We start from the raw sequence: 24,139 nt of genomic DNA, 5'->3' as shown, positions 1-24,139 counted from the left end.
AGGCAATACTGTCCTCAACAATAGTACAGGTTAAAGTTTAAGAAGTGGTATGATATATGATAACCTAGTGTGATGTAGCATTATGAACTCATGCACAATGTACAGCATAGTCCATCGTTGTGGGTGCTTCTAGATTAACAGAGAAGCCATTAGCACAACATACTTTCTGTGTGTCAATGTGCAGTTGTGAAATGAAAAACACCAGCACAGCTAACAGCAACCCACCTTGCTGAAGCTCCAGTGCTTGCAGCCACGGATGAGGCCTGCAATGATCTCGGCCACACATCGCTGCGTGCTCTCGTGAGAGTCAGCCACCAGTCGCTCCATGTGGGGCTGCAGCAAGGGCAGGAAGCTGTCATGAAAGTTCCGGAACAGCCCCTGAAAGGAGTATGGGAATGGGAATTGAGATCTGTGCTGTTATTGGTGAACTGCAGCAAATCAACCTCACAATTCTATCACCTCTTTAGTAGTGTTTCTCACCTTAAAGAGGCAGAACCTGCGTGGGCTGAACTTATCTTTGCCCTTGCGGTCTTCCAGGGACAAGAACTCAATTAGCTGATTGATGAAAATGGGGTCGGAGAAGTGGTCGTAGATTATCTGCTCCCTCTGAGGTTTTAAACAGCAATATACATGTTAATGTCAAGTTCAGCTAACACCTCTGTGCTCCTTCATGATTTATCTGCTTTCTGCTCAGGGACAATATAAGCAGAGGATAACAGCTTACAACTAACAAGACAATGAACATTCAATAAAAAGTGGTGAAACTACAATCAGTGAAGCCACACAAACCAAGAACAACATTCAAAAAACAACTTTCTATATTCAGCCATTCCTCAGATATCCCTTAAATAACATCCACGTTAAGTGCAAATGCATCATATGCATGAGTGTTTGTACACATTACTGTCATCCTTCATAATGAAGGATATCTCCTAGGTAACTTGTACATGGGCACATATGCAGATATGAGCTGTACCTCTGTCATCTCCTCCCTTGTCATGCACTGTTTGGGCTGCTCTGACAAAGGGGCGTACAACATTAGCTTCCTGGAGGCATAAAGAAAAACAGACCAATAAAAGACATCAGATGTAGGAGAGATGACCAGCACTGATCATAAGGGAGAGGAAAAATCAAGATGGCACTATGGGATGGGAAAGCGGCTCCTCACTTGATAGAGAGGTCACAACAGCAAAGAACAAGAGATTCGTACCGAGGCCAGCTGTAGTAACCCCAGTGCGTCTTCTCCACAAAGTGGCAGCGGTCCCAGTCCTCCTGTGTGCGAGGCAGACAAATGCTGTTGTACTGAAGCCACCGGTTATCGGGCCTGTCACCAGCAACGAGCTCCCCTGAATTTGTGAAGCCAGCTGCAAAAGCATTAGAGAGCAAGAAAGATTTTTTTTTTTTTTTTTTCTAGTGCTCTTCACAACTGGTTAAGGTACTTAGCCGATACATTCATTCAAACACCCATGTACTCACTAATTTTTACAGCAGAAATTTTCTGGAAAAAAAACCTAATTTAAAAATCTCATAATGGGGAAAAAAGGAAAAGGAATGCCTCTTAGTATAGTTTAATATAACATTTTGATAAATGTATAATTTGATTAGTATAATCCTTGTGAAGGAGTCTTACTGAGGTCAAAGGGATCGACGGGAACTTTCTTGTGTGCTCTCTTCAGTTGCTTCAAGATACCAGCAACTGCAGAGATTGCCACCTGGTGTGAAAGTAGAATCCATTGTTAAACTGCTTGACTGTGTGGGGATTTGCAGGTGTAATATTGTGTGTGCATGTATGCAGGGTGGCAAGTTCACACCTTGCGGACGATTAGCGCATCATGGTTGAGGCTCTTCACAAAGAAGAGTACCGCCTGAGTGGGGAGTGGGTGATCATCCCGAAGCAGCAAGGACAGAAACCCAATGGTGATGTGCTCAAATTTCCAGGGCCTAGAAACACAAGAATGGTGTAAAACACACACCCACCACAGAGTAAAGTACAACCAACCACACAATACAATACTGTGACACACAAAACATTTTAAGGACATGCAGAAAACCAGTGTAATGTTATACTTACAAGTTTCTACCACTGAGACAATCTAGCAGATCGCTTACAAGCTTCTCGTACTTTCTGGAAAGTGGAAGAAGGAGTTACAGGTCAGAGCAGCCATTTGAACACTGTGGTTTTGAAGCAGACAGTGTAGTACACCGATTGCCATACTTAGGTCAGACTAATGGTTTACAGTACAGGAAACATGTACACTCACTGAACTGCGTCAAGGTTCTTGGCCTGTTGTCGCTGGATGCCCTCTTCCACCACTTCAGCAGTTGGCATGGGCTCAGCTGGGGTTGGGTACCCGGACTTCATCATCTCCAGCCCCAGTACCAAGCAGCTCTCCGGCACCTACAGTGCGAAGCACAACGTGCCTTAAGAGTCAAATCATGCAGAACTGGGAAAGATTTTACTTCTATTTACTGAGGCGAACCATTCAAAACCCATCCTAAAAGCAACAGCCACTGTGAGGTTATCACCACATTTTATCATTACTACTACAACATTTACATGTATTCGTTTAGCTGACGCTTTTCTCCAAAGCAACTTTCAATGTTAATCCATTTATAGTTACTTCCCCATTTATGCAGCTGGGTAATTTTACTGGAGCAATTTAGGATAAGTACCATGCTCAAGGGCACTACAGTTTGGAGGTGTGATTCGAACCTGCAACCTTTTATCCAAAGGCAGTAGCTCAAACCACTATGCTAATAGCTGTGCCCTTCTAAAACTAATGATAATAGTAATGAAAATTTATTTAGCTGGTATTTTTCTCCAAAGCAACTTAGTGCTTCGCTACTCAGAATAATTTTGTCATTTATACATCTTGAGCAACTTGGGTTAAATACCTTGATCAAGGGTATTATAGCAGGAATCTGATTCAAACCCAGGTCCTTTGAGTAGAAGGCAGTAGCTCTGCACACTACATTGTCCGCTGATCCCCACTTTCCCCATAGGCAAAAAGAGGAGTGGCTGAGCTCTTACAGTGAAGTCAAGGCCAATGGTCTCATACTGGCGATGGATCTTGTCGGCAAGGTCGTCGAACAGGCGCACAATGGACGGCTTCTCCAGGGACATGGCTCTGCTGAGGCCGGAGCGAACAATGGCAGGCCAGGTTTGTGCGATGCATTCCCAGTCATGCAGGTTAGCTAAGCACACCCCGCTGTGGTTGCCCAGGAGACAGTACAAGGCACCCTGAGGAATGGAGCAGATACGGTGAAGAGAAGTGAAGGGACATGGGGTAAAAGACTGAAGTTGGAGAGTATAAGGTTTGAAAGACAAAAAGTGATTTCAACAAAATTCTTGGAGGGCAGGAGAGGGAGAAAAAAAAAAAAAAAAAAAAGTCTGGCTTTAGAGAGAGAATGCACATACAATAAATATCTTCATTACCCATTTCCCCCACATGGATTCATCTATCTTTGCTCACATTTTAAAACTCCCATGCTGCTTTTCATTATTGTGCATTGGGTTAAAACTAAATGCAATATCCCTTATGCTGTATAGAACATGAAAAATTCTGGACAACATTTGGTAGCAAAGACTGGGGTTTGACAGCCAACATCATAATTAGGAAAAGCACAAGAGCCATTTAAGAGAGTGTGGGTGAGGACAATTTAGATAAAAATACTGGTACACGCAAACGGCAGAGGGGCTCTGGTATACTTTGAACTGCTGCTGTGTGACGTCACTGCGGCCTGGCTCCAGGAACTCCAGCACGTGGGGAATCAGATCCCTGCAGCAGAAGTTGTAAGTCCCTAATGCTGTGAAGAGCACACTCTGTGCTTTGCTCCGCACCTGCAAAATGTCAATGGGTGCCGCCAAAAGACAGGTCAGTCACAGACCAGAAAAGGCACAGGGTTTGAGGTTAGACAGCATAACAGAGGTAAGTACCTGGCTGTAAGTGCTGGTGGAGAGTCGGAGCAAATCTCTAAGCAGGTCCTGGTGAACCGTCTTGTACAGGCAGCCTTCCACAGTCAAATTCCGAAGCTGTGTCAACACACAAAATTATATACATTCTACAGATCAAGAAACAAGCCACAAAATTGCATGTTGTCCAGTAAGATTTACAGTAAAACAACATTGAAAAAAAGAAGAATTAGAAAGAGACAGACTGGACTAGCCTGCAAAGCCCACCTCGTGCTGCAGCATCACTCTGTCAATAAGCAGTGCTCTAATATGCTGTTTCCTGCCATGGAGCTGTTGAGAGATTGACAATTTCACTATAGGAAAGCTGAATATTTTATCTGGCTTCTAAGAACGTGGGTAAAGATTTCCTACCCCATCCTCAGTGAGATCATTACCCGGTTCTCCATCGACTTCTTCACCAGGTTGAAGCTCTTCCATCGGGAGTCAAACTCGTTTTTGTGGGAGCCCTTAAAGTGCAGCAGGTCGCTGATGATCTGATTACACATAAAAGGAGGATAAAGCTACACTCCATGTTGTGTACCTTTGACTCCAATTCATGTAAACCAGCTGTCCTGCTGAATACTGTACATGGATATAACATACAGAAAGCAAGTGTAGCTCAGCACCTAAACTTACAATTCAGATGATGGTGGTTCAGAAGGTTGTAATTTCACCAGCACTGTAACTACGTATGTCCAAGTTATTTGGAAATCACACAACTGTTGGAACTTTTCTTGTTTTGAGTGTTTAACAGAATAGCTGGTTATGGAATGAAGTGTGTTCATTTTTACAAAGCATTACAGCCAAAAGTGCATACTGAGGGCTGGTCACATTTTAAATGTGAGGTTCTTCAGACAAACCTTGATGATGGAGAAAAGAGACTTTGTGTCATCCTCAGAGTTCTCCAGAATGTGATCTGGGGTGACAGAAAAATCATGATGATTGTGTGTCAGTGACAAGAGTCTCAAAAAAAAAAATCCATACTGAAGACATCACCTCTTGACCTGCTGTGAGTGTGAAGGCCAAGCTGGAGATAAGTATATGGTTGCTTGCTTGTTGTATCAAAGTTTTTGTTTAAAATCTCATAATTCAAGTCAAGCAATAAAGATTTTTAAAAACCACATTAAACATAAGCATGCACATTTATTCCTACTAATAACTTATAACGTAGATTGAAACATAGATTGGTAGTGTTGAGGAGAGCGGAAAAGCTTAGATTGAGGAGAAAGAAGAAGGAGCAGGCTAGGGTGGCATTTTTTAAGGACCCATTTAAATTTGTGAAGTCCTTGCTTGAGCAAGAGAAGTCTGGTTGTTTAGATGTTCAAAGGAGGGAGTTGGAGAGTTATCTGCGGGAAATGCACACCGATGGTGAAAGTGAGAGGGTTTTTGAAGTACCTGCAGATATTCCTCCATTAGGGGAGATTGTGGCACAAATGGATGTGTGTCCTCCAAGGTTGAAAGAAGTACAAGAGGTGGTACAGCGTGCAAGGGCAGCATCTGCTCCAGGACCCAATGGGGTTCCTTACCGGGTGTATAAAGGTGCCCCAGACGTCTTAAAGTTTTTGTGGAAGCAGATGGTGGTCGTATGGAAAAAAGGTATTATTCCAAAGGAATGGTGGCGAGCAGGAGGAGTGTTTATACCCAAAGAGAAAGATGCGGTAGATATAGGGCAATTCAGGCCAATATGCCTTCTTAACATTGAAGGGAAAATATTTTTTAGTGTTGTGGCGCAGAGGTTGTCTGCATATTTGTTGGTCAACAATTTAATTGACACCTCTGTGCAGAAGGCAGGAATTACGGGTTTTTCAGGCTGTTTAGAACATTGTAGTATGATTTGGCATCAGATGAAGGGGGCCAAGATGGAAGGTAAAGACCTCCATGTGATTTTTTTGGACTTGGCAAATGCCTTTGGTTCAGTGCCGCATGTTTTGTTGTGGAGGGCATTTGATTTCTTTAAAGTCCCAGAGTGTATTACGAGACTGGTTAAGGTGTATTTTGAAGACATTCAGTTTTATTTTTGTACCAAGCAATACACCACATCTTGGCAGCGGCTGGGGATTGGTATAATGGCCGGATGCACAATCTCGCCTCTGGCTTTTACCATGGCTATGGAGGTGTTAATAAGGGCGTCGAGATGGGTGGTTGGGAGTATGAGGCTGAAGGATGGTTCTCACCTTCCGCCAATCAGAGCGTATATGGATGATATGACTCTGCTTACTACTACTGTCCCATGTACTTGTCGCTTATTAAAGAAGTTGAATGGAAATCTAAAACTGGCCGGATTGAAAATTAAACCTAGTAAGTGTAGGAGTTTGTCAATAGTTAAAGGAAAGTTATCACGGGAGAATTTCCAGATTGATGGGGAAAAGATTCCGTCAGTGGCTGAAAGGCCAATTAAGAGCTTGGGTCGCTGGTATGATTCTTCATTTAGCGACAGGGAGCAGGTCAAAAGATTAAGGGAGGATGTTGTACAGGCAATTAATAGGACTGATAAATCTTTTTTTCCAGGGAAGCTGAAGGTTTGGTGCCTTCAGTTTGGTTTATTGCCTCGTATTAGATGGCCGCTAACTATATACGAGGTCTGTATGTCAGAGGTTGAAAGACCAGAAAGGGTTATGAGCAAAGCTATTAGGAGATGGTTGGGGGTTCCTCATTGTCTGAGCAGTGTGGCTTTGTATGGAAAGGGGGTCTTGGAATTACCACTGACTAGCCTTGTGGAAGAATTCAAGTGTGCCAAGGTTGGTTTGGAATTAACACTGTCAAGCTCAAGAGACCCAGTGGTGAGATCGGTTCCTGTAAGTTTAAAAAAAGGACGTAAGTGGGATCCACGGGAAGCTGTTGCGCAAGCGCAGACAGCGCTTGAGCACAGAGATGTGGTCGGTCAGGTGCAGGTAGGTAGGGCGGGGCTCGGTGCCGGCGATCAAACAAAGTTGTGGAGTAAAGCTAAGTTGCCGGAGAGGAGAAAGATGGTGATTGGTTTTATCCGCAAACAGGAAGAGGAGACAAGGCGGGTAACTGCGACGTCACATGGTGTGCAAGGGCGATGTTTGGCTTGGGAGCATGTGGGGAAGCGGAAGATCAGCTGGCGTGATCTGTGGGCGATGGACGCCGGTCGTATTAAGTTTCTCATCGGAGCCACCTTCTCCCTACTCCACAGAATCTTAAATCGCTGGGTAGGTACAGAGCCGACTTGCAGCTTGTGCGGTGGTGTAGCCTTTTTGAGGCACATTCTATCTGCATGTAAGGTTAGTTTATCTCAGGGAAGATATACTTGGAGGCATAATGAAGTGTTAAGATCCTTGGCATGCTTGTTGGAGAACAAGCGGGTTGAAGTTAATTCACTCCCGCGGTATGGAAGAAATAAGCTTATTTCTTTTGTGCGGGAGGGGGAGAGTGTTGTAAGTCACGCGCGTGGTCGTGGTGATACGAGTTTTAAATGGGGGGAGGTGCGTGACTGGAAGTTGGTAGCGGACGTGGGAAAACAGCTGCAGATGCCACAGTGCATTGCGATCACGGCGTTGAGACCCGATATTGTGCTGTACTCCGAGGGTGCACGGATAGTGTACTTCATTGAATTAACGATACCCTTTGAAGACTCATTGGAAGATGCCTTTGAGAGGAAGAAATTGAAGTACACTGAGTTGGCTGGTGAGGTGAGGGAGCGAGGCTGGCAGTGTGTTATCAGACCGATGGAGATCGGTACTAGAGGGTTTGTTGCAAAATCAACCACGTCGCTACTGTTGGAGTTTGGTTTTAGGGGTCAGTCGTTAAGAGCAGCGATTAAAAGCTTGTCAGAGGTAGCAGAAAGATCCAGTCAGTGGTTGTGGATGAGAAGGCACCAGGGTGTTTGGGGGAAGCACACTTGAGTGGGGAGTACTCGCCTATGTGAACATCAATGGTTTGAGTTTTGTTGTCACCTCCATATGCTGATGTGGTGTGTTGGTTGGTTGTTGATGTATGATTGGGGTGGATTATTTTTTATTTTTTTTTTTTTGTGGGTGGAGTCGCTGGGATGGCACTGTGGGCATGGAGGGGGGTGGGTCTGGGATGCCAGATCTTGCCGTTGAGCCTTCTGGAGGTGTCGTGGGCTCAATTTAATGAAACATCAACAAAGGAAGGTGGCCACTTGACAACCCCAACGAAGTGCACACGGTGGCTCCCAGCAAGGAGGATGGTGTTTGCCCATGATGTGGGCTGATTTTTTTTTTTTTTTTTTTTCCCCCTTGTGAAAGGAATTGTTTGGTGAGGTTTTGGGAGGGATGGAATATTGCGGCGTAGTTGGTTTGTGTCCAGCCCCCTTTGATTTTGGCACGAGGGGTTGAACATCTTTCCCTGTGTATTATTGTATGTATAAAATTACTTGTTTGGCTTTTTAATGTAAACTATGACAAAAAGTCTGGGGCTTCCTCAGTTAGTCTTCTAATACTAGTTGAAACTTTAATGCCCGAATCATAAGTTTTAACTATCTCATGCTCCTTTTTTAGCAATGTATTAACCTGTGTGATTTTTATTGAAAAAACTAGGGGAATGATACTTAGAGGAAAACATTTAATAAAATTCCCCCATGTAAAATGTATAAAGAGAAAAATTTTTTTTCTGACGACAGTTTACTGACAAACTGATACTCACGAAGCAGTTGCCGCATCACTTTGTAGACGGCCTCTCGGTAGTTCTCCCTGGTGTAGTCTGCGGAATGGGGTGGAGATTACTGCATTAGAAAGTAAATCTGGTGACAGGCTATATAGGGTTACAGCTCCACAGAGAGGAGGTTAAGGGCAGGAGGGAAATGTGTGCTTTTTTTTTTTTTTTTTTTTTTAAACCCAAATCTGTTCCAGCAATTTTAGTTTTTTTTCCCCCCAATATTTTGCATTGGTAGTTTTTCTGGTTAATAGTTCCTGTGCAGTTTTTACCTCCATTCATTTCTTTTTCATGTTTCTTTGGTAAACTCTCAATTACTGTTCACTTACTATAAAATAATTCCTGTCTTTTGGCTACAGATAATATACCGACAACACCCTTCATCAGGTCACATACTGTCCTCATTTCCAAAAAACACCTTTGTTCCAGCAGGGGGAGCATCATGCATACATCACTGAAAGACTCCTGCATAAAATCCAACTCACCATATTCCACACCAGTGTGCAGAGTTGTCTCCTCCAGGCTCACCATACTGTGTACCCTGGTCGGGAGAGGACAGATAGAACTTGAAGTGAGATCATGATAGCACATGGTGGGACAGAGTGTCTCGGTGAATGGTTGATTATTTCAGACTAATGTCAAAGCCAGTGTCTATACTGTAGAATTTTGAGAGAACATCCTGTGACACGGCAAGTTTGTCTGTGGTCAGATGTGATGAGAGGTTGTAAATCATTGTTTTTTTTTCCTCATTCCTGGTTCTTTCTATATCCTACGTTCTCCCTTGTTCTTCCAACCAACACTATGTAATCTGTCCTTATGAAGTTAATCAGTGAATAAATTGTACAATTAAATTGATCAATGTAATTGACAGCTCACCGTAACACTTTCATTCAAGATAAACAAAATTTGTGTTATTAGAAAAAGAACCCATCTGTAATGGCAAACCTGGTGGAGCATAAGATTTAACATGAGTTCAGTCATTACATCTACAAAAAAAAGTACAGCTCAACCAGGCCTCATTAAAACTCAGCAAGAACAAAATCCATTAAAAAGAGTGCCGCTGAAACCTGGATTACTGCATCCAGTTAAAGCACAGTGCACGGGGTGTGATACTCACAGGTCAGGGACAGGATCCCCCTGCAGAGGAGGGAGCATACTCCCAGCTCCCAACAGGCAGTGCTGCACGATACACAGGCTCTGTAAGACGTCATCCCTGCAAAGTGAGCAGAGCGTACAAATGGAGCAGTTCCCAAAAGGACTCCAAGAAGGCTGCACCACTGGGTTCTATGCACCGGACGGTGAGGACACACATTTAAGCAGGTGTTCAAGATGAACAAAAATAATAATGGATTTAAAAAAATGTCAAATTTTAAACAGACATTTATAATGCACTGCAAATTAATAAGCAAGTAAAACCACCAAAAGAAAAAAAATAAATAAATAAAATGAATAACATGGTCAACAGGCCAAACAATTCCACCACTCATAACGCCATATATTAATATAAGAATAGATTTTATGTTTGACTGTGATCCTAAATGCCTGATGACACCTAAAACCACAGGATCACTGCAGCCCACTGTGAAAGTTAACTCAGTCATGCCCTGTTCTCATCCTGTACCGTCCTCCAAAACAAGCAGTTTTTCTTTAAGCCCTAATTTTAATTCTACTGCCCCTACTGCAACCGTGATGTCTGACCTGCTCATGTTCTGCTCTCCCTGCGCATGACTTTGCAGGCGTTGGAGTTCAGGTTGCAGAAGCAGGTCCAGCACATAGAACACAAAGGTGACCTCCTCTGCACTAGGTACATGCCACTGGATCTGTAGGTCCATCAGGTCCCCTGGCCGACCCCAGTCCTGCAACAGAGCTGGGGGTCAGGGACGTGGGACTGGGAATCTGAACACAGCTGCTTTGAGAGATGAAGGAGTACAGAATTAAATAAAGAGAAAATTATGTACTAAATTGATGCATTGAAACATACAAATGGGTAAAAGTGCTAGCTAAACAAAACAAAAATAATTAATCTTAATCTTAATTACTTAAGTCTTGCACTGGACTAGTGGGGGAGAGAAAAGAAGGAAAAAAAAAAAAACACGTATTGGGCCACATTAACTGCACACCAAACAAAGGTGCTTCGTTCTGCTTTTCTTTAAAGTTTTACAATAATCCCCCCCCTTTCTTAAATGTAATTCTATAAAAATAGTCTTGACAGAATGATGCTGATTACAAACAAGTAAAAAAAAAAAAAAAAAAGTATGACTATTAACAGTATTAATGTGACTAATGGGTAACTGCTAAGAAATGTGTAGGAGGCATTTCACACCATGATTTAAGAAGTGGTTCAACAGGCCATTGAGCTGAATGTTGCCTTGAGACTGAAAACAGTTTCACACCATGCCATAGCAAGATTTTAAAAATAAGTTACATCATGGCATTATGGAGCTGAACTGAAGTAGTGGCTTGTGCTGCCAAGGCTACTAATAACACTTCACATTCTGGGGCTGGTTTGGGGGTGGGGCTCAAATCCCCTTTTCCCAATTTATGTCCTGGAATAACACCATCTGGTTTGCATGGACTGGATAGAAGAAACAAGTAAGCACACAGTTACAGTAAAATCAGAACACATATTGGGTTTGAATGATGCTGATGTTTCATCCATTCTGCCTGTAGTCCCACACCAGCCCCTTATATCAATCCCCAGGAAATGTGCTGGAATATGTATGAAATTGACAGAGAAGGGCTCATAAAGTTGTGTTGGCTAATTGCATGCAAAGCACCTCCACCTACGACTATGACAACATACTCATACTTGCTTCATTTTGTGACAGCTTAATTAAAAGTCAGTTTTGCTAACCGTCTCATTATTTACATTTGGTATCTGGTATTAAATGACAACAGCAAAATATATGTCCTGACTTCTGGAATACCAACAAGATAACAATGACTACAGCAGACCCCATATGGTATTCAGTTATGCTTTCTGGTTGAGTAAAGGTGCCCAAAGGTTAAGGTCAAATAGTTGCCAGCTGTGAAACTGACGATGTTGGCTTAGTCAATTTCAGAGTTCCGCAATTACAAAGGCAGGAGAAATACGTATAGCATTTAGACAGCAGATATTAACTCACATCCCTCTAAATCAAGACAGGGCAGTGAGATCAGCATGTGGGTTAGTTATTTCACTGCAGGACAGTAATCCCGACCTCTCATCAGGGAGGAGACAACAGGATTGGGGGGGGGGGGTTGGGATTATTGACACTGATCCCATTAGCACCTGGAAGAGGGACAAGCTGTTTTATAACCAGTACAAGGCAAAATTGTGCAGGAATTCAAGAGCCCCTTTCACATCAACATATTTTCCTTGTCTATCCAAGACTGATACAGCAGGGAAGGGGTGTAAAGAAAGCCCAACCTAAAAAATGAATGCCAAAAACTTCTCCTCTCCTAAAATTATTGCTGTTGCTTTCTCAGAAGATTACTTAGCATAAACAAAACTACGGCATGGCTAACTCCACACTCACACAGACCCATCAAAGAAAGGTGTAGGCAGGACTATTCAGAGAGCAGAGAGCACAGAATTATCTTCTGATCCTGCAGAAAATTTGATCTTAAATCTCTTCAATGTCATTTTAACTACAATGTGTCTTAATGTTATTAAATAATGAATAGGAGATGTCAGTGTGTGCAAGGAGGGGGAGCTGCTCTCTTCTGTCACCCTACCTTGATGGGAAGGTAGCCCTTGAAGGGCTGATGGAAGCCCCCAGGAACACTACAATAGTCAGTGGGGTAGGTGAGGGCTGTGGAGCGTAGGATGTGGTGCAGCAGGTTGCAGGCCAGGCCGTAGCCCTGCTTACACTTGAGGTGCAGAGTGAGTTGTAGAATCTGCACCAGCTGTGTCGAATAGGGCAGTAGCTTGTCTCCATCCACACGGGTCACCTTGGGGTGGGGGGAGACAGAGTGAGACACTTCAAGTGCGAGATCCTAGCTTCAAGTTATATGGATAACGTTTGAATACATAGATGCAGAGCACTAAAACATTATTACAGGTAATCAGCTCAATGTGACTTTCAAATACAGCAACACATTTAACAAACAAATTTATTCAACTGCCATTTTTCTCCAAACTGACTTGCAATGTTAAGCAGTCTACAATTACCATTACCCACATTTATTCAGCTGGGTCATTTTTGCTGGAGCAATTCTTGGTAAAGTCCTCAGCTCAAGCGTACTAATGCAGGAGGTGGGACTTGAACCTGTGACTTTCAAGTCCAAAGGTGCCAACTCTAAACACTTACTTTCCTCAGATGCACACCCTTTCCTCACTGCTAAATCTGCAGCTTCTGGGCATTAGATCTCAGCAACTCTTAAAATGTAATCTCTTTGGCTAAGTGATCTTTATATCACCTCTGAGAGTAGCTGGAGGTTCCAAAGCAGTTCCTTGTCCAACTCCTCTTCACCAAGCACATCCTCATCTGTGGAGGAGAACACTATGAGCACACTTCGTCAGAGAAACCAGCATGAAGACTCACACACACCAGAGGAACAACAACGGGACTTACTGGCTGTGATCTGGGTTATGGCGTTAGAACAATGTGGCACAAAAAGTTTCAAAGATTGTGTGGGGTGACACTGGAAGAGAGAGATGCAATGAGACTGAGATCCAGGACTTTTTCTGCACAAGTCTGTGTGGATATCGAGCAGAAACTTACTTTGGCAGCAGCTCTGCACATGTCAGCCACCATTCGGCCAGCCACGCGCGTCTCAAAGATGTTTGTCGTGGCAAAGTTAAAGACCTTCTCCAGAGCTACCTAAAAATGCAAACAGAAGGAAGTTGTTTAAAAAGCCCAAATGTATGTTAGGCACTACTGACACAGTCAGTGTGCCAGTTTACATTGCACCATGAAATGGTGTCCCATCCAGGGGGTAGTGCCCTTAGCCAGGTGCCCAATTATTCTGAGATGGGCTACAGACTTCTGCAGCCATATCCAGGAACAGGAGTCATCAAAAGCAACTGACTGAGACAGTTTGCATTGTGTGAAGGCTTCGTCATGTCTGTATGTGATTAGCAGGAGTATTTAAATATTAAAATGTTCAGAGAGAACAATGATTTGAATGCCCAAGAAATATTTATATATTGCTTATGTTGCTTAAATATTCCACCTTAAAGATGTCCATGGAACACTGTGTTAAAATGGTGCTGAAGGTAGAGGAAAGGCCCAGCTCCACAAGGCTCTCCAGGTGGGTCATCTTCTCCGTCTCCGTCTCCTCCCGGGTCTGTTCCAGAGTACTGCTGTCAATCAGTGCAAAGCACCTGGAGAGAAATACAAATACAACCATTTACTCATTTCAGACATACAGACATACCCATTTATAACCACGCTGTCATCACTCAAAGAGTTACACCTACCTGTCCATGAACTGCAGAACAAAGTCTTCAAACTCTGCTGAGGCAGAACACAACTCACGCTCCACCTGACAATGTAGGGAGGAGACAAATTGCAATGGAGGTTGCACATAGGTGACCAATCTTTGTTCTTTGTTCCATGGAAACAAAGTGATCTGAGTAGGCGTTTTTCAATTCCAGAGGGACAAAATGACATGGGGAGGGCAGATTTACAGTCGATACAGTCAAACAAAAACCAAATTATTTAGGGTAATACAAAATAAATGTATAATTTCATTATCATATCTGTGATTACACAATGCAAACAATTTTAGAGTTCCTATATGAAAAAAGTTAATGATTAGAGTCCAGTTCTTGAAAAGGCCAACTTATTGACCCAAACAATGATTCATTCAGTATGACAAAGGCATCACAATTGCTATACATACTATAAAAGAATAAGCCTCATTCATCATCGTTTTCTCTAAATGAGTAAATAAGCCATCTGTAGCACTTTAGAAAACTTGTTGATTCCAGTTGTCATATGTTGCTTCCAAAGCATGGGTAAGCAGTACTAAGCTGCTTGGTGATAAAATCGCGGCTGGTGTACGCTTCGCCTCACATAGGACAGACAAAGATCAGTGAAATATATAATACGCTAGCAAAAGCAACTTACTTCTGTAAGGTCGTTTCTTTCATGAACAGCAGATGAACAGTCGATCAAAGGCACAAGAGTAGAAAATGTAGCAATGAACTGGAAAGTTATCTGAAAAGGAAAAATGAATCAGTTACTGATAGTACAAAGTACATTATTCTTCTAATTCTTCTAATTCTAATACATAGTACATTATTCTTCCAGTCGATCACCAAGTGCTGTACAGGGGAGAAAGAGAATACTGGGAGGATGAAATCACGTGCAGAATACCCACCATGCACTTGCTGAAGTCGTTGGGGTCGACCCCAGGCAGTGCCCTCATGAGGAGCGGCATCATGTGCGTGGGCCCCTCAGGGTAGCGAGATCCTCCAGAGACCAGGCTCCGTGCAACACCAATCATGCAGCTAAGGGTTGCTGTTAACTGGTGGGGCTCTGTTAGAGTCTCCATGGCAGGGTATGTCCTACAGTAGGTCACAGAGAGAAGAAATAAGGATTTTATCCAAAGACCTACACAACTTTCTGTAATACTTCAGACATATACAGCGTTTACAGGCAAGTGGTTCTTGCTTTAGTCACTATGGAGAACATTTCAGTGCCGCTGCAGGTAATGCTAGTGCCTCACAGTACCTGAGCTGAAAACCATTCTAGTGGTCACCCTGAGTTGAATTTTACTCAATAGCACATACATCTACCCTCAGTGACTCTAAGGACTTTGTAAAGACAGAATAACAAAGCCGATCTGTGCGTCATCAAGAATTACAACCTTCTAACTTTAGCGATATTAAAAAAAATACTGCTATCCCATTAAATACCTACAGTTTGAAGAGTAAGACTGGCTGCTTGGTTTTCCACCAACTCTTGGTGTTTGCAACATGGTCATTGATCAGTGTTTCCCTAGAGCAGATTGTAGGAAACTCACTTCTCCAAAACTGGTGGTATGACCAGCTCTGGACGCATCAGCGCTAGGTTCTGTAGGGCCTGGGCAGCATCCAGGCTACCCGTCTTGCTGAACATGGCCAACAGGACTGGTTGCATCATGCTCTCCACAAAGTCTGTGATATCCTGCTCAGTAAGCTTATGAATCTCCGGCACGGGGGTCAGCCATGTGGGTTTCCTGTAGCGCTCGCGGTGCAGTCGCCGCACCACACTAGCCGGGAGACGCTGAAGGAGCTTCATCAGTTTCATCTAAACACAGGAAATGTGAAGTACAATATGAGACATCATTACAATACAAAAGATTTACAGCGTAATCCATTAGTAATTAAAAGTAATATGTTAGTCTGTTTTAACAAATGCAAAGAATGGTAGAACTGAAAGGTATAATACAAAATTTTTTAAATTTATTAGAATTAAACACATGGGGAAAAAAAAAATTAATTACAGTTCTACAAATGCATACAGTAGAACATAATACTGACTTTTCCAAATGGACTGGCAAGTTAAGGAGTTACCTATGGAAATGAATATCCTAATGGACTGTAACTGCATTTGTGTGCCAGTGAGCTGCACAAGTAGACAGTTTTAATGTCATATGAACCAGTCTTGCACAGAGTGACAAATTGGACATTTTCTAGTAGAGACAGATTAAACCGATTTTCAGAATGGAAAAGCAGGATAATGAAACAATGAAACAGGACACCAGTAATGAGAAGTGAGTTAATACAGATCAGTTTTCATACTCCTGGATTTCCGCTGGCTATTCCAACATTCCATTAGAACTGAGAAAGGATTTTCACTGTGTCAACAGCAGAATTCTGAACAATGGCGAAGGGAGCCAGTGCTAAATGAGGCAAATGACAAAGGTGAGATTCTGCAAATACAGTGGCATGTGCTGTGAACAACTGTGGAGCCCTTTATAGCTCTGGCAGCCATGGCTTGTGTCACCACGGTATGCCTTCAACGTATACAAACCCGGAAAGAGTGACAGTGCAAAACCCTAAACTCCACCTCCCAGAGCACCTGGACCCGAGCCACAGTGGTCCTCCTGGAGCAAGCAAAGATTTTGTTGAGCAAGGCCAAGATCAATTAAATTCCAATCGCCTTCCCACGCTCTATTTCGCAAAAGAAGCCAAGCAAATAATGATTTACCAGAAAGCTGAAAAGTTAAGGTACATTACTTGAAGTTCAATAAAAACAACATTAAAAGTTTGCCAAACCTCTGAAGCTGGCATTTGTTTAAAAGAACCATTTTGTCTCCTGCCAAGTATATTCTTGGCAACTTCCATTTAAACTATGCTATTCCACAAATTTAAGTATTCAGCAAATGTCCTCAAAGAAACAAAACAAACGAAATCAAATATACTGATATTGTAACATAAGGTGTTTAATATACTGTAATAGTAAAGTGCTTACCTTGAACTAAAAATCTTTCAGCCTGGTATAAGAATACTAATAATACCAATACTTCAATAGTGTTATTATCCCAACTGTAGCCACTAAAACATAAGATGTCCACAGGATTGGACTGCGTTTAAACTTGTTTAACCCACAAGAAAAAAAAAATCTACGGTACTTTTGAGGCCATTGAATGAAATTACTTTGGTAGAAACCAAACTTAATCCTTACTTTTACCATGTCCACTAAATAAAAAAAAAAAACACCAGGCTATGAATACCATATACTTCTTGTGGTATCCACATGACACTAAAAGCATCAGCTAATTAAAGTCTTCCAGAATTATGTACTTTCTGTACGGTTTATGTACTGTTCTGAAGTATGTGAATTTTTTTCTGAATTATGTGCTTTTATTATTGTCCCTATTCAGTAACTGCCCGCCTCACAGTAATGTGAAGATGCTACAGCAGTCGTCTTAGGCAAGAGAGAATTACATATTAAAGTCCATTCAAAAAGAGAGAACAACTCACCAGCCAGCGGCCGTGGTTGGAGGGATGCAAGAAGGAGGCGATGCTGTTAAAAAGACCACTCAGCTGTTTCTGGGCTTGCTTGCTGGGTCCTCCCTGTGAAATAGATCAGCAAACATACACTCCTGCTGCACAATCCAAAAAAACAGCCCAACTTCATCTAACAGAACATGTATTTTGTAAACTAGTAATTTCCTATAGAATATATTAAGATGTATGAAGAACCATTGTGAAACATGACTAGTATGGACACAAACCAGAAGGGAAGAGATCCAGATGACCACATGGCCAATGTCGTAGGCATTCGTCAGGTACCTCGGGACCAGCATCTGATTGGTTCCAACTGGGAGATTCAAACTACGCAAGATTCTAGTAAATATCTGAAATTATCAAAGAAAAGCATGATATTTTTAGTGTACATCTTCAATATACACTTAACTGCTGATCAAATAATTGAAAATGTTAAAGTCACTAAAGAAAAAAAAGAACACTTATTACCTTAAAAGAAAAATTAATAGGATTTCTTCTTCAGATCACATAAACTACATTTTTGACTTTGCTTTGACTGAAACTAAAGAACATGCAACTAAAGAAAAAAAAAACAAAGATCACTAATGAATGTAGCACTTATTCATCAATTCATTAAAACCTTCTGAATTACACAGAATGGTCTTGTACTGCAAAAACATGGCAGGAACACACTGCCCTTTCAAAGCCATATAGAACATTGTTGATCCACTTTAGCAGGAGAAGTTAAAGGTGAGGGGTCAGATTGCAGCATTACAAGAAAGAAGCAAGCAAGCAGGAAGACGAGGCAGAGAGACCGCTTTGACAGATACACCAGTCGCAGGTCAAAGGTAGAACTGGTGTGGAAACAGTGAAAGTACTCCAACAGCAGTATGGTAAAAAGGAATGGCAAAAGAATACAAGTGAGGGCAGCACAGTCAGGAGAATAATAGAAGTGAACACAAAATATTATAGGTTTAAATGTAAGCATCTACACTACTGTTACCCAAGAGTAAAACCACTGGCATAGGTACCCGGAATATCCAAGCTGAATAAATGCAGCTGAAGTCTAAACCTGTAATGAATTCTGGACAAGGAAATAAAAATTGAGAGGAACTGAAACAATCTGTGCTGCTATGCTCTAAAAAACCCATGTGATAAAAATCAATAAAAACAACAAATAACTTCACCCTCAGTGAAAAAGCTAGATGCACCTGACAAAGGCAGAGTGACTCTGAATAACCACACACAAACATTAACAAGGCTCAGCTGCACTTTGCTGCCAAAATATAGAAAAGAAACACACACCTCCAAAAACATGACATTGCCAACAATGCCTTCTGGATTCTAGTAACCTTACCCAATAAAGGGCCACAGAAACCATATTCAGACAGCAACATGCCCAGAAAACATTTCCCTGTTATGTTTGACAGGAGAAACTTGTTACATGTAAGACTGAGTAGTACATCTATTCAGCTTCCTTTCAGAAAGATTTTCTTCCAAGTGTTTTACTGAGCACTTGGAAGGTGGGGTTTTAGTTGAAGCCATGGCTCTTCCAACTTAACATAAAGTGTGTTTACATTACTTCATTTAGCAGATGCTTTTCTCAAAAGCGACTTCCAATGAACTCTATGTAGTGTTATCAGCCCACACACCTTATTCACCATGGTAACTTAAACTGCTAGATACACTACTTACAATGAGTCACTCATCCATACATCAGTGGAACACACTATGAATCACACCCTGTAGGAGACTTAGAATCACACCTGAACAGCATGTCTTTGGACTGCAGGAGGAAACCAGAGCACCCAGAGGAAACCCACACAGATACAGGGAGAACATGCAAACTCCACACAGACTGAGTGGGGATTGAACCCACATCCTCTCGCACCACCCAGGAGCTGAGAGACAGCAGCAGTACTCGCTGTGCCACTGGGCCGCCATAATAATGTATGGCAGGTCCATGGTAGCAAACAAGACCATACCTACCTTAGGTATATAAGGGTCCCAGTCGATGTAACCAATGTTGTCATTGGCGAGGCGAGCAAACAGGTTCACCAAATGCTGGGAGAGTTAAAGAGAGAGTTAGATTGTAGAGAATGACATTTACATTTATTCATTTGGCAAAAGCTCTTCTCTAAACTGACTTACTATGTTAAGGTATTTACCCATTTATACAACTGGGTATAAATAAATTTTAGGGTGCTACAGATGGAGGCTGGGATTGAACTTGTGATTCCAAAGACAGCAGCTCTAAGCACTACACTATCAGCAGCAAACCACCATTGTATAACAGACAGAGGCTGATAGTACCTTTGCATGCATTGTCAACCTGCCTCTTCATTGAATAAAATATTTATGAATGCTTTCTTAATGACATTTTTAAAACGAGCTTATGTGTGACACTCACACACATACTACATAAATACATACATACATACCACTTCCCACCCAGGAAGGTTCTGGACCGACACCCACAGGTTCATTAGCTCCTTGAACCACAGGCTGGAAAATAAAGACCATGTGCTCTTATACAGGGTGGCAAACACAAAATTTCACACAGAAACTACAGGTTTCATCGAGGATATTAAGCAAGCACTTAATTATGTATTATATTAGAGGCACTGTCAATGAAAATGAGTACCATCTTCAGGCCACTTTGATAAAGGATAAAGATAAATGAGTGGCTGAGGTGAGGTAATTTAAAGCAGTTGTACCTTAGGGTGGGAAAGGGAGAAAAGATGATACTCACTGAAAGCCCTGGTGGTGCAGCTCTGGGGGGAGAGTGGTGGGCAAGAAGAGCTCAAAGTAACCAACGGCTCTCTGCATGGTGACGTCAAAGGGGCAGAGCAGCGGTCGCCATTCGTCCAGCATCTCTTGTGTGGAGGATGCTGGGAAATATCTAACAAAGACATAATGAACCTGTTCAGTCTCCTTCCCTTATTGCAAATGCACACATTCTAAAAAATTTTTTTTGGAAGTCGTCATCAATTATGAATGGCCCGCAGTGAAATGCTGCGTTTTGTCTTTCTGGTCCTTTTTGGAGATTACCCAAGTAAACCGCTCACAGAGAAAGGTCATCCCATACCTAGTGGTTATTTGTGAAACAGAATCTACTCCAATAGTTAGCATCTCATAAGGCCCAGAGGGATATCCCATGATGGAGATGAGACATGACCACTCATAGGCCCTACCCGCATAGAGACAGGGAATGTGCCTCCAGCTCAAAGTGGTGATTAAGACAGCCATTTGACTGACAAGATCTAAGAGTTCCTCCTCCGTAATCCCAGATTAGCTGAGATCTTTTCACGGTTCACATTCCCCACGTTGCACTTCATCTTACTTTTTTGGGCTGAGCAGAGATACATCACCGCATCCCCAATGGATGAGGCGGAACCCGGCCACTGCCCCAGAAAGAGAGCGCACGTTCTATTGCCTTGTTTTTGTGAAGGGCGTTATCTTACTTGAGAAAAGAGGAACCCAGGCCAGTAATCTCCCTCTTCCAGCAGCCATGCATTTGGAACAATCCTTACATGGCTGATTATCAAGACTTCCTGATTGTCAATCAGCTGAACACTCACCTCAAATTGCTCCTTCACCCAGTAACAGGAAACTCTCACACAGGCCAGAATTAGACAAGAAGGTAATAGGATTACTGGCCTAGACAGACTCTGTGGAGCTGCCTGCAGTCTACATGCTCAATGACTGGACAGAATATTAGGTAGGTCTGTGCTTTGTGTAAAGTGTAGGAAACTTGGGTGGTATATTTTTTGGTTCAAAATAATAAGTATTCTTTCCGCAATGTCTTGCATGTCTTCTGCAATCATTAACGTCAGTTTTTACAGGCAACATGCCTTACTATTAATCATTAATTTAGTGATGTCTCCATCAAAACTAACTTACAACGTTAAGTTCGTATGCAATTATTTACCCATTTATACAGTTATTTTTACAGAAGCAATTCAGGGAAAGCACCTTACTCAAGAGTACTACAGTGGGTCTTTTGACTGTAAGGAAAATACTAACTTCCATGATATTTGAAAGTGGTGGACACAGTCAGTTATAAAACCATGCTGAGACAGAATGGATTCTTTTAACGCTACGATATATTGTGATGCATTATTATATTGATTTACAGGTTATAGACAATTCAGAGTCTCCAGTTCACTATAATGAAATGTCTTTGGGAGATTCGAACTCACATCTACCAAATGTGCCACCATATTAGGAGCAATCATATTCAAAGGAAGCTGACACAGGGGAAAAAAAAACCTCTAAAACAATACTTACGGTCTGCAGCTTTTCACAAGTGTTTTCAGCACGTTCTCCACAGAGCTAGAAAGAACAGGGAGAGGGAAGGGACTCAGCTTCCATTCTGTCATAGCAGATGCCCAGCAATAGAGCAGTGCAGGTGATTGTTAATCAAAACAATGAGCACAATGAACACAATGATGCAATTAGACACAGCCTGACCACATGCAAAGCCAAATCCTATGCTTCTGACCTGTATACATATAGGTCACCGCATCTGTTTAGACCCTAACCTCACACAACCACATGACCAACGTGGAAGCAACTGGTCTTACTTTAGCCTGATTAATTAGTTTCCCCTTTACTTCTGATTAAGTAAGAATCACAAAAAAGGAAATGCTACGATATAAGAATTCTGGAAATTACAGTTTGCTTCTATTTATGCACTCTAATTTTCTCTCTTCCCAAGTAACTCTACAAGTTAGACAGACTAACAAAGTCCAGATCTTCCATGCTGTAGCCTTGTAGAAAATGACCATCCATGGGGGACAGTTTGGTTTAAACTAAACTCAGTAGCTCAAAGAAGCTCAATGCAAGAGGCTGTTAGACTAGACAAAAATGAAGTACACTGGCTCCTCAGCTTGTGTCTGCAGCCTGTCCTGGAAGTATAGAGAGTGAGGGAGGGTATACCCTGGATGGAATAGCAGTATATTGAAGTGTCATGTTTATTCTTTTTTTTTTTTTTTAATTAACTTCAAACTATATTAAAATTACAAAATAAATTAGTAAAAATAAAAAATATATACACATCACAAACTTCTATTCAATTCCAACTGCTGACCAATTTATCTAATAAAAACATGCAACATTCTTCAGCTTCTGGCTACCTTCAACTTTGCAGTATGAATACGTTACTTACAAATTTACTTGTTAGGTGCTGTAAAAACCCTTGAATACCATTTTAATAAGAAAAATAAACTTTATCTGTATTAACTTTGAGCTACATTGTTATTTTAAAAGGGGTGCGGTGGCGCAGTGGGTTGGACCGCAGTCCTGCTGTCCGGTGGGTCTGGGGTTCGAGTCCCGCTTGGGGTACCTTGCGACGGACTGGCGTCCCGTCCTGGGTGTGTCCCCTTCCCCCTCAGGCCTTACGCCCTGTGTTGCCGGGTAGGCTCCGGTTCCCCGTGACCCCGTATGGGACAAGCGGTTCTGAAAATGTGTGTGTGTGTGTGTGTGTGTGTGTGTGTGTGTGTGTGTTATTTTAAATCTATTAAAATAAATTAACTTCTCGCTACAAGCTACTGTTCAATGATGCGTCTCGTAAACATGCGGACAATCACCTTCATCATCTTGTTATTCATCACCAACATTCATAAACACCAGACACAAGCTATAAACACCATGAATGCGAGCTGAATCAAGTCAGTCCAACAGTCCCAATCTGTTTCTGTGTGTTTCACTGTCAAGAAACCACTGAGTGCAGGATTGACAGTTGCATTTGTTCCGCAAGAGACAGACACTGTACAAAAAGAAATGGATGAATGTGTGGGTGGATGAAACAATTATTTTAAGATTATTATACTGCAGCACATTTTTTTTTTTTTTTTTTTTACAAAATTTGCAGACTTTTCATTTGACACAGTCCACAAAAACCGCTCTGAATTATCCACCAAGTTGGTAAAAATAAATTCTTATTCCCACTTATATGAAGTTGTACCTTGATGAAATCAGGTCAATTAGCTCTACATGGCTAAATGTGAACACTAATAATAGTCGAGGGTGGGGGAACTGTACAGAAGACAGAAGCATCCCTCAAGGTCACACATGAAGGCTAAAAATCCTAAGATTGCACTCTTTCAGGTACATTATATTCAAATGCACCTTTCACATCTTACTGGACTAGACTGTAAAAAAGACCTTGATCAACCAAACCAAACCAAAGACAACTGAACTGAGTTTCACCAGTGATAAACCCACCTTAACTCTACAGGATCAAGCTTTTTTTTTTTTTTTTTTCCCTTTCTTTAAAAAAACCTTCAGAGGGCCAGGTATCATAGAACAGATCATCTAAACTAGCAACGACTGGGCAGAGACAGCTGCTGTAAGCTACAGTATGGAATTCTCCAACGTGAAAGGGATGGAGAGTTTTTTTTTTATTTTTTTTTTTAAATTGTACTTTGTTTTAATATGTTTTTACCTAATGCAAACAAAGCTTTGTGGGGGTGTCCAGTGTGCTTTGGAAACACATGCGCGCGCACACACACACAAAAAAAGAAAAAACACGCCAAAGTGCTTCAAAACAAAACCAGCAAACAAAAAAGCCCAAACATGAAAGAAAGTATTGTTCTTACCACCTCTGTATAAATTTTATCATTACGTGATTAGAAGAAGCA

At 41.9% G+C, this 24,139-nt stretch overlaps 1 protein-coding gene across 2 annotated transcripts in view; it reads right to left on the bottom strand.

Annotated features, from left to right (window-relative positions):
* psme4a (proteasome activator subunit 4a) overlaps positions 1-24,139 on the bottom strand; it is a 40,678-nt gene that overhangs the window by 8,682 nt on the left and 7,857 nt on the right. For both annotated transcript variants that reach the window (XM_018725024.2, XM_018725025.2), the window contains exons 4-36: positions 21,786-21,830; positions 20,248-20,397; positions 19,937-20,000; positions 19,485-19,559; positions 17,744-17,866; positions 17,490-17,582; positions 15,545-15,810; positions 14,900-15,086; positions 14,647-14,736; positions 13,995-14,059; positions 13,748-13,898; positions 13,297-13,395; positions 13,147-13,216; positions 12,992-13,059; positions 12,308-12,523; positions 10,289-10,446; positions 9,708-9,803; positions 9,076-9,131; positions 8,582-8,638; positions 4,813-4,868; positions 4,348-4,446; positions 4,181-4,243; positions 3,938-4,033; positions 3,710-3,841; positions 3,032-3,241; positions 2,262-2,398; positions 2,072-2,125; positions 1,812-1,941; positions 1,631-1,712; positions 1,211-1,364; positions 977-1,046; positions 481-606; positions 226-378 (exon numbers count right to left, since the gene is read on the bottom strand). In XM_018725024.2, coding sequence (XP_018580540.1) covers positions 226-378; positions 481-606; positions 977-1,046; positions 1,211-1,364; positions 1,631-1,712; positions 1,812-1,941; positions 2,072-2,125; positions 2,262-2,398; positions 3,032-3,241; positions 3,710-3,841; positions 3,938-4,033; positions 4,181-4,243; positions 4,348-4,446; positions 4,813-4,868; positions 8,582-8,638; positions 9,076-9,131; positions 9,708-9,803; positions 10,289-10,446; positions 12,308-12,523; positions 12,992-13,059; positions 13,147-13,216; positions 13,297-13,395; positions 13,748-13,898; positions 13,995-14,059; positions 14,647-14,736; positions 14,900-15,086; positions 15,545-15,810; positions 17,490-17,582; positions 17,744-17,866; positions 19,485-19,559; positions 19,937-20,000; positions 20,248-20,397; positions 21,786-21,830 — 3,691 coding nt within the window. The remainder of the gene's footprint in view (positions 1-225; positions 379-480; positions 607-976; positions 1,047-1,210; positions 1,365-1,630; positions 1,713-1,811; positions 1,942-2,071; positions 2,126-2,261; positions 2,399-3,031; positions 3,242-3,709; positions 3,842-3,937; positions 4,034-4,180; positions 4,244-4,347; positions 4,447-4,812; positions 4,869-8,581; positions 8,639-9,075; positions 9,132-9,707; positions 9,804-10,288; positions 10,447-12,307; positions 12,524-12,991; positions 13,060-13,146; positions 13,217-13,296; positions 13,396-13,747; positions 13,899-13,994; positions 14,060-14,646; positions 14,737-14,899; positions 15,087-15,544; positions 15,811-17,489; positions 17,583-17,743; positions 17,867-19,484; positions 19,560-19,936; positions 20,001-20,247; positions 20,398-21,785; positions 21,831-24,139) is intronic.

The sequence above is a fragment of the Scleropages formosus genome, chromosome 8 (genome assembly GCF_900964775.1).
Source record: "Scleropages formosus chromosome 8, fSclFor1.1, whole genome shotgun sequence".
Classification (NCBI taxonomy): domain Eukaryota; kingdom Metazoa; phylum Chordata; class Actinopteri; order Osteoglossiformes; family Osteoglossidae; genus Scleropages; species Scleropages formosus.
The sequence above is the reverse complement of the archived record's forward strand: the minus strand, read 5'-3'. Positions and strand labels throughout refer to the sequence as shown.